The sequence below is a fragment of the Staurois parvus genome, unplaced genomic scaffold (genome assembly GCF_062004578.1).
Source record: "Staurois parvus isolate SC_StPar_1 unplaced genomic scaffold, SC_StPar_1.0 ptg000009l, whole genome shotgun sequence".
Classification (NCBI taxonomy): domain Eukaryota; kingdom Metazoa; phylum Chordata; class Amphibia; order Anura; family Ranidae; genus Staurois; species Staurois parvus.
In genome coordinates this window covers 3,715,118-3,730,639 of record NW_028317805.1, presented here as the reverse complement: position 1 = coordinate 3,730,639, position 15,522 = coordinate 3,715,118, and the positions used below count along the sequence as shown (strand labels likewise).

At 43.3% G+C, this 15,522-nt stretch overlaps 1 protein-coding gene across 2 annotated transcripts in view; it reads right to left on the bottom strand.

Annotated features, from left to right (window-relative positions):
• The window catches only part of STK32C (serine/threonine kinase 32C), a 333,705-nt gene that overhangs the window by 56,246 nt on the left and 261,937 nt on the right, over positions 1–15,522 (bottom strand). Inside the window, exons 1-2 of one of the 2 annotated variants that reach the window (XM_089669216.1) lie at positions 5,297–5,382; positions 1,106–1,257 (exon numbers count right to left, since the gene is read on the bottom strand). In XM_089669216.1, the coding sequence (XP_089525342.1) occupies positions 1,106–1,224 (119 nt within the window). In that variant the 5' untranslated portion in view covers positions 1,225–1,257; positions 5,297–5,382. Of the gene's footprint in view, positions 1–1,105; positions 1,258–5,296; positions 5,383–15,522 lie in introns of those variants that run through there. The other variant, XM_089669209.1, reaches the window with a different exon arrangement.

The following is a 15,522-nucleotide window of genomic DNA, read 5'->3' as shown; positions in this document are numbered from 1 at the left end:
TGTGCCTCAGCTCCATCTAATGGAGCTAATGTAGTATTATAACATTTACACAGCTTTTTTATTTTAATTTTTTTTTTAACAATTAATATTTGATCTGCAGAGAATATAGCCTGAGATTGGTTTTGCCTCATTCGTACAAACTGATTTATTTATCTATTTAAGGTACTTATATAGCGCCATCAATTATGGCCACTAGATGGTGTTAAATTTTATAGGAAATACGTATGTGCCTCGGCGCCATCTAATGGCCATAATGCAGTATTTTCTCATTTACACATTCAATCTGCAGGGAAAATAACCTGAGAACATTCGCTCACATATATTTTTTTAAAACCTCCTATGACTGTGTGCCAGTGGTGTATTTAGGTTTCGTGCCGCCCTAGGCAACACAAAACTCAGCCCCCCCCCCCCCCCATGGAGAGACCCTGACACTGACAAACACCCCCTCCCCCACGATAAGAGCCTGACATTGACCAACAACACCCCACCCAAGAGAGCCTTCCACTACCACTGCCCCCCATACACTGGCAACCCCCCCTCCCACCCTGATGAGGAGAAGACACTCACCTTCGCAGCTCCTGACATCCCTATGAACAAGAGTCAGACTCTGCATACACCATCCAGCAGCCTGCAGCCTCTCTCAGATCCCACCTAGTGCCCATGCTGCGTGTGTCCTTTCTTCCATCCCTTCTTTCGGGGGGTGGTGCTGCCCCCTTGAAAAATGCCGCAGCCCCCCTACAAAAATGCTGCCCTAGGCAAATGCCTTGTTTGCCTTGTGGTAATTATGCCCCTGCTGTGAGCACACTTGAGGCATCCATTACACCATGTAGGACAGCCTATCCTAACCTAGGCAGCACACAAGGATAAGGACATCCATAGGAACTTGTGTGATAGCCATCTGCACCAACTAAACACCAGGATGTAACAGAGAGGCAAGCATTGCTAGATGGACGGACCATGTGACCATGAGTCTAAAAATACAAAACTGTGAGAACGAACGTTCTTGTCCTTCTCCCAGTTACCTAGTAAAGATGTGAGCCAGAAGCCGTGCCAGAATACCGCTGTTCAGAATTCTGAAGTCGGAAGTTAAAAGAAAATGACTTACCAAAGGTTAACTAAAAAGACATGTTCAATTTCCTGCAGGATCTCCAGCTCCCGGAACACATTGCGTACTTCATCCCGCTCAATGCACTGCTGTTTATTCATGTACTTCATGGCGTACATTGTCTCTGTGTCTTTCTTCTGAACAATGCAAACCTAGAATGATATTACAAAGAAAGGGAATGGATTACTCAGCGAACAAATGTTAATTCTTAGATTCAAAGACAAGTGGCAACATATTATGAAGTGTTGTACATCAGCATCTTCCAGGACAAAATGTCTTCTAATAATAGTTAATGGGAGGGAAAGTCAGTATCTGCCAAGGTAGACACCCTAAATCGTATGCCTCCTTTACAAAGGCGGCTGGGGAGTGGTAAAAACAGACAGCTGAGCCACAGTTTAAGGGCTCTTTCACACTCGGGATGGAGTGTGATGACCTCTGAAGAACAATTAGCCTTCAGATCACCTGTCTTGGGGCATTTGACAGGCGGGGAAGAGGTATTAGATCACCTCCTGATTTATTCCCATGATATGGTACTACAACAACGCAATCACAAATTGCAGCGTGGCCGCACAGAACTCAAAGGGAGATTTTGACAGGCAGTGAAGCCCGTCAAATTTTGCACCCTGAGTTGAAAATTCCACAGCCGCAATAATATGTGCAGCCCAGTTATTTTATAGTTCAGATGGGCAGCTGGGGGGAGGGGGTGTTAATCCAAGCCTCATATGACCATTTTTGTAGCCCCATCTGAAAAAGACCTCTGGCTGAGTTTAACATGCGATGCTTCCTGTGACATGGCTCGTTCAATTTGCAGTGCCTGTAGCATGTGAACAGCCTCCTCTGGTTGTATTTAACACTTTAGGTGGGCAGTCGCAGCCAGTAAAACCACGACTCAGCAGCCTGTTTTTACCATTCCCTAGCCACCAGTGTGAAAGAGACCTAAGTCTAAGATCTCTTTCCTTAGCCTCACTGTGTTTGATCTGCCTTTTTCGTTTATTTGGTTTCAGTTCTTTCAACTTGGCGCATCTTGGCGCCAATGCGTGAGAATATACGAGCCGGTCGCACAAAAATGCACCTACATGTCAGTGCACAATGGATATCAGCCTGAGCTCGTCTTTGGGCTTGTGCACGTGCATGAGCAGCTGCAGAAATAATTAGCATTCGCTGTACAAGTTTCCTGACATTAGGCATCATACGTGGCCATTACCTAGGACAGTCTCTATGTAAATGCAGCCCAGCTATAAATGCCTACTTCTGTAAACTAACACAGGATAAATAGCTCTGCAATATTTATATGTCAATGTTTTTATTAAAGGATTATTAATATTATTATTAAATGACCAGTATACCAGTCAGAGGTCGTTGCATAATACAATATTACACTCGGTTCACATTACTGCTACCTGAAAGTCCAGCGACTTACAGTGCGACTTTGCCAGGCAACTTTAGTACTGCTCTAAAGCAACTCTGAAGCACCTTTCAGGGAATACCTGGGTAATCTTCCCGTAATGTCGGATCCAAATCACATCAATATAGATGAGGATCCGACTTGGAGGTGATTTCCATTAAAGTCTATGGGCACAAGTGGGATAGAAGTCGCCTTGAAGTAGTACAGGAACCTTTTCTAATGTCAGAGCGACTTCAGTAGTGCTAATTAAGACAGCTGTCATTGACTAAGGCTAGGTTCACACCTATGCAGGTTGTGTTTGAGCCGTTTCTGCATTGTGTTTTGCGTTGCGTTTTGCACCTATCACAACCCCGGCCCACCAGGGGTCAGGAGCAAAAGGGTATCTGATGACAGAAAACATCTTTGTTTATATCAATACAGAAACTTGGATGGACAGTTGTACAGAGGGGGCAGGGTAGGTGAAAGAAGGGAGAAAGGGGCAGGGGGAAGGGTAGGTGAAGGTGGGGAGAAGGGAGCAGGGTAGGTGAAGGTGGGGAGAAGGGGGCAGGGTAGGTGAAGGTAGGGAGAAGGGGGCAGGGTAGGTGAAGGTGGGGAGAAGGGGGCAGGGTAGGTGAAGGTGGGGAGAAGGGGGCAGGGTAGATGAAGGTGGGGAGAAGGGGGCAGGGTAGATGAAGGTGGGGAGAAGGGGGCAGGGTAGGTGAAGGTGGGGAGAAGGGGGCAGGGTAGATGAAGGTGGGGAGAAGGGGGCAGGGTAGATGAAGGTGGGAAGAAGGGGGCAGGGTAGATGAAGGTGGGGAGAAGGGGGCAGGGTAGGTGAAGGTGGAGAGAAGGGGGCAGGGTAGGTGAAGGTGGGAAGAAGGGGGCAGGGTAGGTGAAGGTGGGGAGAAGGGGGCAGGGTAGATGAAGGTGGGGAGAAGGGGGCAGGGTAGATGAAGGTGGGGAGAAGGGGGCAGGGTAGGTGAAGGTGGGGAGAAGGGGGCAGGGTAGATGAAGGTGGGAAGAAGAGGGCAGGGTAGGTGAAGGTGGGGAGAAGGGGGCAGGGTAGATGAAGGTGGGGAGAAGGGGGCAGGGTAGATGAAGGTGGGGAGAAGGGGGCAGGGTAGATGAAGGTGGGGAGAATGGGGCAGGGGGCAGGGTAGATGAAGGTGGGGAGAAGGGGGCAGGGTAGGTGAAGGTGGGGAGAAGGGGGCAGGGTAGGTGAAGGTGGGGAGAAGGGGGCAGGGTAGGTGACGGTATGGAGAATGGGGCAGGGTAGGTGAAGGTGGGGAGAAGGGGGCAGGGTAGGTGAAGGTGGAGAGAAGGGGGCAGGGTAGGTGAAGGTGGGCAGAAGGGGGCAGGGTAGATGACGGTATGGAGAATGGGGCAGGGTAGGTGAAGGTGGGGAGAAGGGGGCAGGGTAGGTGAAGGTGGAGAGAAGGGGGCAGGGTACGTGAAGGTGGGCAGAAGGGGGCAGGGTAGGTGAAGGTGGAGAGAAGGGGGCAGGGGATTGAGAGGCTTCATAATATTGGTTTTGAGTGGAGAAAAAAGTTTTTTTCCGTTTTCTCCAGGATTGATAATTCCCAGGTTAGGTTCTGGAGTCCAGATGTTTGACTGCATGCCCTGTGCAGGCCTGTGTTTCCCTTGATCCACAGGTATTGGGTGCAGCCCCGCACTGATACTCTATAGAAATCTATAGGGACATGTGGCTGTACAGACAGAAACGGTTGCTGGTCCCTGAAATCTCCCTGCATGGGGATGCGCAACACCTGTGTATCCCCATGCTGGGAAAACATGAACCTGCATGGGGCACGCAGGCAAGAGCTCTGTGTGAATGGACCCTATGGATGAAATCCCCAATACATCACAATAAGCAGATACATCTAAGCATTACACAGAAAGTATTTTGCCCTAATCTGCAATACTGTAAAGAAAAGTTGCATTTTCTGTTGTCTTCTCTCTACCAGCAGTTTTCTGCTAGAGAAGGAAAAAAAAAAACACAATTTAAAAAAAAATCCTGAATATGAATGAGTAGCACTCAAGGAAGGAGCCATCATCCATCTCTGGAGGTGCTCATGAAGAATGTCCTTCCAGAAATATCATTCCTACAGACTGTTGTGCTCAAAAAATGGAGAAGGTTAGTTACTGCATAGAAAAAAACATTCATTATTACACACTGACAGATACTTAATATGAGTTTTACCATGCAAGCCAGCCATAAAACATTCTGTCAGTAAATTAATTGGAAAGGGAGCAAAGGTCCAAGGTGCCCCGGCTTCCGTTGCACCTGCATATGCATTCAGGGGGTGAGAAAGGGGATCTCTAGCCTGAAGCTGTTGGTATTGAGTAACCTGAGTGACTTATGATGATGAGCTATACTTACTGAAGTAGAAAACATCATTATACATTCAATTACCAAAAACATGAACAGGAAGAATGCAAGAACAAGCAGACACAGGAGTGTGTTTATAGAGGAAAAAAACAATTCTTCCTGTGTGCATTCGTTCTGCGTGAAGGGGGGCAATAACAAATGTTATTAAGCTATTTTCTCTCCATCTCCAAAACCTTCATTCGTACAGAACAGAGTGAATCAGGAAAATACAGTATTGTGGCCACTGGATGGAGCTGATGATCATAGGAAATATATATTTATTTCCTATGATCATCAGCTCTAGCTAGTGGCCAAATGCGGTATTTTCCTGATTTTATTCAACAAAGAACATTCAACCTGGAGAGAAAATAGCCAAACATTTGATTTTGCTCCCATTCACACAATTGTTTTTATAACTACACTCCAAAGGGTGACCTACCAGCAGAGACGATGCTTAGTTCTTGGTGCTTCATATAAGTGCACGCCATTCTACCTACAATAGGAACACACAGGGCACCTTAAGTACACTGCTCAAATTAAGGCTCCATGCACACGGGGTGTTTTAATAACGCTGGTAACGTTAGCTGTGTAAAGTCACATTAAAAACGTGATTTATTTTCCAGCATTTTTATCGTTTTTGCATTAGCATTTAGCTGCGTTTTTTTTTACCAAAAAGTATATTTTTTTTGTTTGCTCAAAAAAACATCCAAAAACACTGGTTTGCCATGAGTTACTGCTTTTTACCACGTTTTGCAGCATTAGAGCATTTTTACAGCTAAAAAACTCCTCTAGAAACTCACTAGTTCAGTTTTTTTTTCCAGCCAAAAAACACCCCTGCCAAAAAATGCTGATTACAGTCTATGTGAACATGGACACATGGGATGACATGCTGGGGGGGTTTACTGGCTGTAGAAAAAAACCTCAAAAGCCAAAAACAGCCACTGTAAAAATATTCAGTGTGCATGAGGACTAAGCCCCCGTTCACATCAAGCCCACCTTTAAAATCATGCGACTTACAGTGAAATCACACAATTTCAAAGTTGGGGAACCCACCGTTTTCAGGTGCGATTTGCAAGACAGCTGATACAGATTTCTATGCAAATCTCACTAAAAGTAGTGCATGTACTACATTTGAAATTGGTGCGGCTCCGACTAAGTCAGAACTGCACCGATACGACCGCTCCAATTCTGGACAATAGAGTGCGACTTCGCATGCAATTTGCAAGTCGCAGGGTATGCAAATTGTATGCCAAGTCGCACCGATGTGAACTGGGTGTAAAGGAACACTTTTTAATCAGAGTATAGCATCAAGTCAATGAAACTCCTGGGGTATTGATCTGGTCAGTTAAGTAGCAGAGGGGGTTGTTAATCAGTTTCAGCTGCTTTGGTGTTAATGAAATTAACAACAGGTGCACTAGATGGGCAACAATGAGACGACCCCCAAAACAGGAATGGTTTTACAGGCCACTGACATGTTTTTCCCTATTCATCTTTTCTGACTGTTTTTCACTAGTTTTGCATTTGGCTAGGGTCAGTGTCACTACTGGTAGTATGAGGTGATACCTGGATCCTACAGAGGTTGCACAGGCAGTCCAACTCCTCCAGGATAGCACATCAGTACGTGCCATTGCCAGAAGTTTTGCTGTGTCTCCCAGCATGGTCAGAAGAGCATGGAGGAGATTCCAGGAGACGGGCAGTTACTCTAGGAGAGCTGAACAGGGCCATAGAAGGTCCTTAACCCATCAGCAGGACCGGTATCTGCTCCTTTGTGTAAGGAGGAACAGGATGAGCACTGCCAGAGCCCTACAAAATGACCTCCATTCACTGGTGTGAATGTCTCTGACCAAACAATCAGAAACAGACTTCATGATGGTGGCCTGAGAGCCTGACGTCCTCTAGTGGTCCCTGTGCTCAATGCCCGGCACCATAGAGCTTGATTGGCATTTGCCATTGAACACCAGAATTGACAGGTCCACCACTGGCACCCTGTGCTTTTCACAGATGAGAGCAGGTTCACCCTGAGCACGTGTGACAGATGTGAAAAGGTCTGGAGAAGCCGTGGAGAATGTTATGCTGCCTGTAACATCGTTCAGTATGACCGGTTTGGTGGTGGGTCAGTGATGGTCTGGGGAGGCATATCCATAGAGGGACGCACAGACCTCTACAGGCTACACAATGGCACCCTGACTGCCATTAGGTATCGGGCTGAAATCCTTGGACCCATTGTCAGACCCTACGCTGGTGCAATGGGTCCTGGGTTCCTCCTGGTGTACGACAATGCCCGGACTCATGTGGCGAGAATATGCAGGTAGTTCACATTATTCAATATTCATTCTGTGCAAAAGCCAACAAAATCAAATGTTACCAGACTATTTTCTCTCCAGGTTGGATGTTCTTCATTCATAAGAATAACATGAATCAGAAAGATCCTGTATTTCAGCCACTAGGTGGAGCTGATGATCATCGTAAAAAATATTTGTTTCCTATGATCATCAATGCCACCTAGTAGTCATTTACAGTATTTTCCTGATTCAGGCTTTTCTTATGCATTAAGAACATCAGACTAGGAAAGGAAATAGCTTAGTTACATTTGAATTTGCTGGAATTCAGACAAAATGAAAGTACATGCAGTTTCACAGGACGAATAGCTCTGCAAATTGTTTTTAAATATACTGCTAAGGCCAGTTAACACCACTTAGTGGGGGGCTGTGCAGAAACACACTACTCTTGCAGATGCATGCGGGTATCATTCATTCTTAAAAGCACCCCTGTGCATCTAGTAAACACAGGTGCGTTCTTGATCCCCAAAACGCATGGTACCGCAGTACATACTTGGGTAAAACTGATAAGAGTCTGGCATGGCCCTGTCCCTGAGGGACTTGGGAGAACTAACGTCCCTTAGAAAGAGAGCTTGCATCAGAATATTGGGTCAAATAAGTGCAAAAAGAGTTCATTTGAAAAGGAAGCATTTAAAAGCGATTATATCTTATATTTCATTAGTGACTACGGACTGATGTTATTTTTTTTGTAATGGATTTTTCTTCCAGCACTCGGATTGACTGAACGTGCCACTTAACTGAAATGAAATGGAAAAGACTACACGAGTGGAAGCCTAGGGGCTTGTTCAATGAGAATTTAGCCTTATCACCCAAAACTGAAATGAGAGTCATTGTACTTCCAATCAGGGGCGGACTGACCATTCAAGCACTCAGGCACTGCCCGAGGGCCCTGGGGTTAGTAGGGGGCCCCATGAAAATGCCCCTGGTACCTTTTATAGGTTTTTTTGGTGTGCTTTGAGTGTGGGCAAGGACACAGGGGCCCCATGATCCTCTATTGCCCGGTGGCCGCATGAGTTGTCAGTCCACCCCTGCTTCCAATACAGTTCCTATTGATGCTGCATGATTCTCCATAGTGAGATCAAAGACTAGGAACATTACAGTTTCTGGAATAAAAATGTTGGATATCTGCCTATAGAGGCATAGTATTCTGCCCTACTTTTATGTAAGTTTTCTGTGTTTTATTGAACTGCATGAGGTTATTTTTATTCTGTATTATGATGAAATGTTTACTTATGTGAACTGGTATCTCCCTCTGTCCTTCCCTTCTGTTTAGTGCTAGTTAGTTTAGTCCTGGATAGACCCCTCCCTGTTTCTTGTATGTTCCCTCAGTCACTCATGGATCATAATTTTGCCAGTTCAGCAGAAACCAGCCACATTTTGATCAATGTATGGACACTGTGGTAAAGATCAATTTTTGTACAACTGCCCCATCAAATTTGACCCACTCGATCAGTGCTGCAGGCTGTAGCCTGCAACACTGATCAGTGTATTCTGATGGCGATAACACTTTCCCATTGTCACAATACAATAACTTATTGGGGAGGATGAGGATGGGGAACCAAGTCTGTTGTGTTTTTTTTTTCATTCAACCCACTGTTTGAATGAAAACACTGACTCATCCATGGGCTGCCTTATTTATTCACAGAGACAGGGCTAAGGAAAGTCATTGACTTCAAAGGACTGGAAAGAAATCCTCTGTACACAATTAGTAAAATTGTGTTGGATTCAACTTCTGTGTCTTATACTGGGTTCACACTGATACGGCGTGGGAAACACTGCAAATCCTGTGCGTTTCCCGCACCGCATTGCAATCGCATTCATGCAATATGGTGCGGGTGTCAAATTAATGAAACCCTGAAACAGATTGCCAGAAATCGAATCGCATGGGTAAGAACACCCATGGGTAAGAAGGTGCAGTTTAAAAAAAAGACTCCTGCACCTTTTTTTTTGCAGATACAATGCAAATTGAGCCATACAAAATATGTGGCTCAAATTGTAATGCACAGACATCACATATCGCATGTTATTCGCACATCATGACTGCGGTGCGATTCCTGTGCAAATTACATGCGGTGTCCCGCAAAGCACTAGTGTGAACCCAGGCTTACTGAAGAGCTAAGCTGCCTATTGATGGTGACCCAAACTAAATTGGCAGGTGCCGCTCATGGCTCCATCGGGTCCCCTTATGTAGCAACCGCTTGGAGTGCAGACAAGAACAGAGCTTATCCCAGCTCTGGACATCTAATGGGAAAAGGAGAAATCCTGGAAGTCACATATCTCTGCAAAACCCTCTAAGAAGGTGTATGGCAGCCTCAGCCTGGGCTCCAACCAGGCCACGCCCCCAACACATTTCAATACACCCACAAAGTTTAGTCATGGGGAACCCCGTGACTAAGTTCTGTGGGTGGTATTAAAGTGTTACTTAACCCAGGACCCTGCATTCACTATATATGGTCTCCCACAGTACACATAACATGGAAGTTCAATCATTTTAGTAACTATAAACTGATAAATACCTTTTCTCATCAGCAGTTAGAGCAGTCTTGTGACTTCAGCAGAGCACTGGTTAAAGCTTGTAGGAGGAGTATTCTTTCTGCTCTAAGAGGATGCAAAATCCCTGACCTCTGTCCGGACAGCGCTGATTGATCCTGTGCTCATCACATGCACTCTCCCAAGAAAAGCAAAACCTCACTAGCAATACACACTAAACTGAGCATGTGCAGAAGGGCATGGTTCAGTCTGTCTTATCAGCAGTGTAGGCATTTGAACAAGAGGAGGGGCAGATAAAAAAAGATCAAACAGCTTTTTGCACGAAAGAAAGCTCTATTTGTGGGAAGAAATGACATAAATTTCATTTATGTACAACGTTGCATGACCGTGCAATGGTCAGTTAAAGCAACGCAGCGCCGTATCGCAAAAAATGGCCTGGTCAGGAAGGGGGGTAACTCCTCTGGAGGGCAAGTGGTTAAATAAGCCTCTGATATAAGAAAACTGTGCAGCTAGCAGAAAAGGAAATATGTTAATTGCATTCTTTTTGACGAAAACTGGCAAGTCGGAGGAACAGAAGGAGCAGATCAGTTGGTTAGTGCGTGATAAAGAGCCCACATGAAGCACAAGCCAGCAAGGGTTGGATATAGTGGAAAACATGGGATATGTCAGCCAGTCTACTCTGCAAGCAGCATTTCTATCCGTGGAGTGCAGATCAGGTGCTGAACGCTGTCACAAGGGCTGCGACACTTTTAGAAAACCCCATTGTGTTCTATTTACGTGTTGTTATCGGACCGATGAATGGCGGAGAAGAATCACTGACTTTGGAAAAGTGGCAGCCAATTTTGAAATGAAAGGCATTAAATTAACTAAGCCGTCAGCTGGTTTTCCAAGAGAGAAAAGCCTCCGCAAGGGACCACTACAAATGAGAGATTAGGAGCAAGAAAGCAAGATGGATTTATACCGTCTCCAGCTTCATCCAGAACAAATTCGGCTCATCTGGACCCACAGGGAAACTTTCCATAAATAAATTGCTTTCTTCTAGATACAAAGAAATGTCTGGAAGAGAAACTTCCCAGTCCAACAATAAATAAAATAAGCTTTTACGTTTATTTATGTGTAACAAAAGCAGTGTCTTGGCACGCAGCCTGTGTTCCTTGTTCACAGTGTTCAGGAAAGGCTTAAAGCTGAAATTTGGGTATGACAATTTTTACATAGTTCCCTTGGATCAGCATGTAGTAAGTTCCGCTACTACAGTGATTGCCGCTAGCTTCCAGGTCCTGTGTGCTGAGAGGCTGCCCTTCGGCTTACTAAAGACCAGTGGTTGCTCACTTGGCACGAGCGCCATTCACAGAACACTTTGCATTTTCTCAATGAATGCAAATCGTTCTCTGAGTGGACAAGGTGGAGATTGTGAAATCGTCCCACCTCTCCACCACATCCAATCAGAGAATGCCTTGCATTCGTTGAGAAAATGCAAAGTGTTCTCTGAATAATATAAATAATTTAGTTTAATGGTACAGAAAGTGGACAACATCATATTGTTGTATAAAACATGTTTATTGAAACGTATCTTCCAAAATTTTACCATAAAAACAGTATTTTGGCTAATCAGCCCAATATATCACAGCATTGTATATCATGACATCAAAGTACTCCAGAGGTTGATGTGTTTCGCTTGTTTGCTTCCTCAGGACCCCAAAGGAGTTGAAGACAAAAAAGTCCAGTATCCTAGCTGGAAGATACATATGTGCATATATTTGCAACACATTAGTTAAGTAATTATAAGTAATTATAATCATTATATAACACTGTTATGTAATGATTATAATTACTTAACTAATGTGTTGCAAATATATGCACATATGTATCTTCCAGCTAGGATACTGGACTTTTTTGTCTTCAACTCCTTTGGGGTCCTGAGGAAGCAAACAACTGAAACGCGTCGACCTCTGGAGTACTTTGATGTCATGATATACAATGCTGTGATATACTGGGCTGATTAGCCAAAATACTGTTTTTATGGTAAAATTTTGGAAGATACGTTTTGTTTTAGATGCGGTCACTTACCGACCACAGCTGTTGTGATCTACCAGTGAGCCTAATTAATGTGAGAATACGTGCACGTCGAAGTAAGACACTGGCACATAAATGCAGTTTGCCAACTTCCTAAAATTCTGTTTTATTGAGGAACTAACAGTATCATTTATAGGTCTCATGATGCAGGCAAAGCATATACATTGATTGGGTGAAAAGTCCACTAGGTTTCTGTGTGTTCTTCCATCCGTGTTGATATCTTCCAATCATTGTCACCAAAGAGACTCATTCCCTTTTATGGGGGTTGTTTACGTTAAAAGATACTTTTTTTCTACTGAGTCACCTAGGGTGAGACTCCGGATGAAGGCGCCATCTTAATTATCATCATTGTTCTGTCAACCTATATCTGATTGTTTACTTAAGAGAGTAAGGAATTTAAAGAGCAAGAAGCAGAAAGTAGCAAGACTATAAAATTGTCATTTTACTGATCATCTAATAAAACGTGGACTGTATCACAATCCACTACAGTTTCAATAAACATGTTTTATACAACAACATGATGTTGTTCACTTTCTGCATCAGTAAAGTCCCATTTGGTTTTTATGGTTCTTTATATGATAGATGAGGGATGAGGTACGTTTGCAGTCTGTTTTTTATATAATTATAAATAATAATAATGTCTCATCATGTAGGGAAAGATATTACCTCATAAGTGGAGTCACCAATTTCATATGCAAGGACCACCAGGCACATCATCACACCACAAAAATTATATCAATCTTATTGACTTGAGTCCTTCCAATAGTAATTAACAGCATATGGCTTGTAATGTGATTTGGTTGTGAGATCCTAGGAGTGAGAAACCCTTTAAAGTGTTCTCTGACTAGTACTTGTACTGAGCAAGCAGCCTCCTGTGTTCAGAATGCAGCAGGGCAGCCACTCGGCACGGGATCTGGAAGCTACTGGAGATCACTGGAGTAGTGATGCCTACTACGGCAATTTCCAGTCTGCTCCAGGATTCCACAGGTATGGCGCATAACTACTTCAGCCGCTTTCATACAGGCTGGCTCCATTTAGATCAGCAGGGAATCTGTCCACTGGTCCCCTGCTGATCAGAGCAAAACAGAGCCTATCTGCCTAGATGGATGGGAACAGATCCCTTCCATTTCTTTTTAGTGGACCAGATCGGATTAGAGGTACAGTAGGCAGGTGTAAATGGGCACAAGTCTGTTTACACTAATGGGTCAACAGGGATTCATGGACCAACCAATCAGGTCCCCCTGAAAAACTGACCTGATCGGATCACCCATGTGAAATGCACCTTACATTGGTCCAAGCTGGTATGCAAAAGTTGCCATACCCAAACTTCAGCTTTAAGATAAAACTCCAAAGGTTTTTAGTTTTGGAACAAGTGGGAAACAAGTTGAATCATGTGGTCATGTGTCCATAATACATTTTTTTATCTGTTTGAGGTATTCCAAGAAAGTACCACATTATGGCCACAAGATGGAGTTGATGATCATATACAATAAACATTGCTTGCAGCATTCACACAGCAATTTATTTTTTATAAATAGACCCCTTAGGGTAAATTCCTGCAGTGGGAAGGTGGCAAGGGTAGCAGTGGTGGTAGTCTATTACAAGGCAATGTCCTGAATAGAAAGGGCATGGTGTCTTTAACTTAGTTTATTGTCATTCAATATTCCCAGGCTTATCAGAAGTCAGATCTGTTCTGAAAGCTAAGGAGAAGGGGGTACCTACAAGGACAATTACAGGTACAAGGGTCAGTCCCATACAGGCTGGGCAGTGTGAGCCGCATTTTCAGCAGCCCATCGGTACATCTTAATAATTATTCAAATCAGGATATAAAGCAAATAAACTATGGAGAGACTAAAGGAATATTTTATCATTGGTGCAGTTACACTTATATTAGCGCATCCCCACCCCCAGCCAAGCCAGGGGGGTGCTGAGATGGTTTGTGCCCCCCAGATTTTAGTTGAGCCCCCCAGGTCTCTGAGAGTGCATCCACTTATCCATGAGACAGTCTTATGGGGGCAACTGATGTAAAGGAGCACTCTGATTGCACTGTGATAGAGACACCTGATGTAAGGGGGTAAATGGGGTAACTAATGATGGGGTAACTCATCAAATGTAAGGGGGCACTCTGATGGCAACAGTTGATGTAAGAAAGGACTTTGATGGGAACACATGATGTAAAGGGGCACTCTGATGGAGACAGTTGATGTAAGGGGGGACTCTGACATGGACACCTGCTTGGCACAATGCAGTCACACCACACATCTCTTGCAATTTAAGAAAAAAAAAAAGGCTTTAAAATGTTTTACTTCAGTTTTATTTTGGATAATTTTTTCCTAATTAGTGAGAATTTTTTAGTAAAAGAAATATGTCACAACAGCAGGTTAAGAAAGACAACCACCACAACCATGTTATCATTCCACTTTTAAAATATAATTGTAATAATTTTGCAGTACTGTGATCATTCTCAGAATTTGATATGTTTCTGTGTGTATTTGAAAGTTAGAAACCCTGTGATGCTGCACAAAACTGTAACTATAAAAATAAAGAACCAGCAAAAATTGACACCAAAATTATCAGATCCAATGGCTGACTTATGAAAAACCTGGGACTTATGGATCTCATATTTCCTGCCTGTGGATTTTGACCATCCCCTAGTGGACCTTTGAGGTTTATACTTCACTGACTGGTGGGATCTATGTTAGAGATTCTGTATTAAGCCCTACAGAACAGTGCACATTCCACATGTGTTTATTTGCTGCTTATCACTGCAAAAAGGAAACAGGAACTTTATTCAGAGAAAAGACAGTACCATAGATGCAGCTACAAACTTATAAACACTGCCATCTACTGGTTGAAGAATATATCTCTACTGAATACTGGTAGTTATCGCACAAAATACATGATTCTAACAATCTGGACCCCCCAAACACCTTGAATCCAAAGCACTCCCCCATTACCTCTTTCTACCCGTTTCTAGTTACAAAATGTTTCCTCTAAATTAGATTTGAATTTTTTTGTATACTTATGTTTTCACCTTCTGACAGCATCGTACATGGGGTAAGTATTGAAGTCAGAGCAGGTTATTTTATTTTTACTTTTATTTTGACTTTGTCTGGCCACTGTTTTTAAAATTTTTCATTAAACTGCAGTATTGCCTAAACTTGTGCGTTGTCATGTTTGCCCCCATAACACCAACTTTTCCAACTTTTCCTTTTAAGGCTACGGATTATTGCACACATCTATCAATCCACCCATAAATATTATATACATATTTAAATTACACATCAGTACCAAAAGAGGCTTACAAATTTGCTCTAAGATATTTAAACGTGAGTAAAACTTTGTTTAGCACATTAAAAATGAAAAATCTAAAAGGAATCAATGGTACTTTATTGTGTTAATGTTGTGCAAGCTGTCCTTGGCGATCTATATCAGATCGAAGGGTGATTAAGGCCACACATCTCTTATTACTTCAATATAAAAGTTTTTTCGTATGAATGGGGCATTAGAGGTGCCAAAATAACTGATAACTATCACATTTACTTAAAATGATTCCTGCAAACAGTTTTCCATTCAAGTTCTTTTATAGCATCAAAACTAAGCTACAATGTAATAGGTTTGGATAGATATGTATTGTAGAAGAATCTTCTTTAACAAGTCTTGAAGTTCCAATAAATCTTATTGAGAGTGAGAAAGCATTGACATTAATGGCACTGACACAACGTTCCCACTGGGACTGTACTGAGTGATTTTTCAATTATAT